The sequence below is a fragment of the Psammomys obesus genome, unplaced genomic scaffold (genome assembly GCF_907164565.1).
Source record: "Psammomys obesus unplaced genomic scaffold, mPsaObe1.curated_primary_1811, whole genome shotgun sequence".
In the NCBI taxonomy this organism is placed as follows: Eukaryota; Metazoa; Chordata; class Mammalia; order Rodentia; family Muridae; genus Psammomys; species Psammomys obesus.
The window spans coordinates 1-4,136 of record NW_026596265.1 but is presented as its reverse complement, the minus strand read 5'-3'; the positions used below and the strand labels follow the sequence as shown (position 1 = coordinate 4,136).

The following is a 4,136-nucleotide window of genomic DNA, read 5'->3' as shown; positions in this document are numbered from 1 at the left end:
TAAATTTCATAATTTCCTTATTTTTAATTGCTAAGTAGTATTCCATTGTGTAAATGTACCACAATTTCTTTATTCTTTCCTCTGTCGAGGGATATCTAGGTTGTTTCCAGATTCTGGCCATTATGAATAAAGCTGCGCATGAGCATAGCTGAGCAAATGTCTATGTTGTATGGTTGAGCATCTTATGCTCAGGAGCGGTATAGCTGGATCTTGAGGTAGCACTATTCCTAATTGTGAGAACGTGCCAGACTGATTTCCAAAGAGGTGGACATAGGTACTTGTTTGTCTTATCATTGGAACAAAGTCTTCTTGGAAGAGAGATGAAACAGTGTCTAGTAAATTAACCAAACATGCCCCAAAGTGCAACATGTTGGATCTGTGGCAACATTATAAAAGCTCTGTGCTGCCTGATCATAGCTGGGTCAGTTACGAGAGTCTCCATGGATCCAGTCCTGGTTTTGGTGCTCAGTCTGTCCTGTCTGCTTCTCCTCTCACTCTGGAAACAGAGCTCTGGGAGAGGGAAGCTCCCTCCAGGCCCCACTCCTCTCCCAATTATTGGCAATTTCTTCCAGATAGATGTGAAGTATATTCAACAATCCTTAACCAATGTAAGTATGCTTTATGCTTTTCTAGTAGTCTGTTAAGGAGATACAAGTCCTGCTGCTTGCAATGAAATCCTATTAATGGAGACAATATTGTAAAAAATGCTCATAAAGTGAAAAAACTGTAAAGTTTTCTGCCATTTCTGTCCTTTGTTTCTAGTCCTGGCTAAGAAAGTAGTACGGAGCAAGGTTTCAGGTTGAGGAACATCTAAGTCATTGCATTTTATAATATAATCACAGAAATTTGAAGTTATGTGTCTTCAAATCCTTTTTTTATTAACTTTCCATTATTTGGCTGAAGGTAAGGAATGAGGAATATTCCAACCAATGATTCAGAATTTTAGACATGCCTTGTTCTCTGAAGAACTAAGTGTTCCCTGATATGAAGTAAAACCTATGGGCATGGGCTCACACAGGAAATTACAGCAACAGTGTGTCAGAGCATATATATGCTGGCTTCCCAATCTGCTTTTATTACTTGCAAAGCCTGTCCCTTGGTCCCTAGTACACTTCAAGCTGCATTCTGTGGTGCAGCTTCTATGGTGCCTGCTCTGTGTAATTTTGAAACAATTGACAAAAAATTGGATGGATTCATTTGTGATGACCAAAATTTCAGATTTCTATTCTCATCACAGGGCTCTATAGTTCCACAAGAGGAGTTTCACATCTGATCCTGCAGCAGTCATATGACTAACTTAATTAAATATTTATTTTTATATTAATTACAGTTTATGCACTTTGTATTCCAGCTGTAGCCCCTTCCCTCCTCCCCTCCCAATCCCATCCTCCCTCCCTCATCTCCTCCAATGCCGCTCACCAAGTGTCATATGACTATTGATTTCTCTTTCAGTATGGAATGTGCATGAGTGTGATGCTCAAGCATCCAGTAGTGAATAAGGAGAGTGCCAAGTAGGAGTCTTTGCTTGTTTGCTATTGGGCCTACAGTTCCTTTGTGAAATAAGACCAAGAGACCTGCTAAATATCTTAGTGTGATATTTCATTGTCATCAGTATACAACCACTTGTGTGATTTCCTGTCACACTAGAGGTCCTCCACATGTGATAATCCTAAAAAGTCAAGGTATATACACTTCAAACTGAGTTTTTTGATAAAAATATCATAACAATAATATTAGCAGTCTAAAAGTGGTTGCAACCCTACAGAATAAGGTGATCTTTTTAATATGCATATTTTCTTTCTCTTTCAGTTATCAAAAGTCTATGGCCCTGTGTTCACACTGTATATGGGCATGAAGCCCACTGTGGTGTTGCATGGCTATGAGGCAGTGAAAGAAGCTCTGGCTGACCATGGGGAGGAGTTTTCTGGAAGAGGAAGGCTTCCAATTTTTGACAAAGTTGTTAAGGGCCTGGGTAAGTGTACGTGTGCTTATGTGAGTGCTGGACGGTATCCATTGTCAGCTGGAACGTGGAAAGCAGAGACCGTCCTCGCTCCCTAAATACATTTGGGGACTTTATGGCTGCCACCAGCCATCTCCTTCTTCTGTCTCTGGGATGTACTCGCTATTGTCTCTTCCCATTGTTTTAGGTGTTGTTTTTAGCAGCGGAAATATATGGAAAGATACAAGGCGCTTCTCACTCATGACCCTGAGGAATTTGGGCATGGGGAAAAGGAGCATTGAGGACCGCGTTCAAGAGGAGGCACAGTGCCTTGTGGAGGAACTGAGAAAAACCAAAGGCAAGTGCAGGTTTAGAATCTGACGTTTACTTCTTGATCTACGTATGGGTGTATGAGTCATTTTGTTCCTTTCTATTTAAAGGATTTTTTTTCCTAATGAGTTTATAGGTCTCATGTTAAAGTTCCAAAGCAATACCAATCCATGCATTTCCCTTAGCACAAATGTAGATCAAAACTTCTCAATTATCTTATCAGATTACCAAGAAAAAAATGTCTTCCATGTATATTTTCATGGCATTTTACAACTGTTTCCAATTCTTCAGGCTCACCCTGTGACCCCACCTTCATCCTGGGCTGTGCTCCCTGCAATGTCATCTGCTCCATTATTTTCCAGAATCGTTTTGATTATAAAGATCAGGATTTTCTTAACTTGATGGAAAAACTGAGTGAGAACACCAAGATTCTGAGCTCCCCCTGGTTGCAGGTGAAGTCACAATCTGTTCTTTCTGAAAACACACTTAGGGTCTTTGTTTCTCACAGGTCAAAATCAATAGGGACCAAGTAAGTAGTGAGGTGACCAGAGATCACAGTTCTGACTAATGTGTTATGGAAACTAATATCTGGAAGGAAGATCTAAACTCTTTGCTATTCAAATAAAAAATTAAAAAAAAACAGAAGGAAAAATGCCAGGACAGTTTTAACCTGCTAGCTTCCTTTCATTGACCTCACCTCTACCATCCACAGGGCTCTGTGGTAGAGTAATGAATTCACTTCTAGAAAGCTGGCCAGTCACTCATAGAACATCCTCCTACTATGCAAGCTTATTGGCCTCTTTTCAACAGTTACTTACATCCTCATCATACTACCAGGAAGGAATATCTTAGTATAGAAAGACTATTCTCTTCAGGAAGAAAGAGTATATATGGCAATGAAAGCTGCCAGGAAATATTCAGTTGTTTCCAGTGGTTTGGTTCATCAGCTAGAATCCTAGGTGACAGGCTAACAGGAAGAAGTGACAAGGTGAATGATTTCATTGTGTGGATCAGAAACATCCTCCCAGGATTTTATTAGGTTGCACTGTCCTTTTGTGCACATTTTATAAAGCACATGAAGTGTGCACAAAAGGCCAATTGGATATGCAATTTATACTCGTTCTGTGTAGAAAGATGCTTGATCGGAATAAAATCTTCAGGCAGCAAATTTTATGGGTAAATCAGGTCACTCAACCATCTTAACTTCAAATGTCATCTGAAAAGTGTGAGTGTAAGTAATTTACATTATATGGTATTTCAAACTTGTAGAACAGAGTTTATTTGAGCTATCAAAGAACTGACACGTACATACTTTACATTGAAAAGATATTTGAATGTGGAAATCTTACTAATTACTTACTAATTACTATTATTATTACCAAACAATCTTTGATTATTTGGGTAGAAATTTCCCCTCAAATTTCTCTATTAGAATAGTGTTTCAATTTATGCACATAGACCATCTCCTTAAGATGAATTTCATATGTATCTTGACCTATCACTGCAAATCAGTCATATGACATAATCAGTGATATGATATAAATATATCTTAATGACTTCGTTACAGTGTATTTATTTACTAAATTCTTGCATTTCCTTGTAGGTTTGCAATACATTCCCCGTTCTGCTTGACTTTTGTCCAGGAAGTCATAAAAAAATTTTTAAAAATTATGCTTATATTAAAAGTTACTTTTTGGAGAAAATAAAAGAACATCAAGAATCATTGGATGTTACAAATCCTCGGGACTTTATTGATTATTTCCTTATTAAACGAAGGCAGGTAAAGAGTTAATATACATTTATGCAATTACTGAGTTGATTGAGTTCTTTATAGTTCACTGAATACTTACTAGTTTACCAGTGATGT

At 38.2% G+C, this 4,136-nt stretch overlaps 1 protein-coding gene across 1 annotated transcript; it reads left to right on the top strand.

The window, feature by feature from the left end:
* Positions 1 to 401: 401 nt before the first annotated feature.
* LOC129668835 (cytochrome P450 2C37-like) lies at positions 402 to 4,078 on the top strand. Its single transcript, XM_055596919.1, has 5 exons — positions 402 to 608; positions 1,810 to 1,972; positions 2,148 to 2,297; positions 2,561 to 2,721; positions 3,873 to 4,078. The coding sequence occupies exons 1-5, from the start codon at positions 441 to 443 to the stop codon at positions 4,059 to 4,061; spliced, it is 831 nt and encodes a 276-aa protein (XP_055452894.1). The 5' UTR covers positions 402 to 440; the 3' UTR covers positions 4,062 to 4,078.
* The last annotated feature ends 58 nt before the right edge of the window (positions 4,079 to 4,136 follow it).

Excerpts from the sequence above, each read along its gene's own strand:
- LOC129668835 (XM_055596919.1), top strand. The coding sequence starts at position 441 with ATGGATCCAGTCCTGGTTTTGGTGCTCAGTCTGTCCTGTCTGCTTCTC. Across the intron at positions 1,973-2,147 it reads CAAAGTTGTTAAGGGCCTGG|GTGTTGTTTTTAGCAGCGGA; the intron begins GTAAGTGTACGT and ends CCATTGTTTTAG. Across the intron at positions 2,722-3,872 it reads TGAGCTCCCCCTGGTTGCAG|GTTTGCAATACATTCCCCGT; the intron begins GTGAAGTCACAA and ends ATTTCCTTGTAG.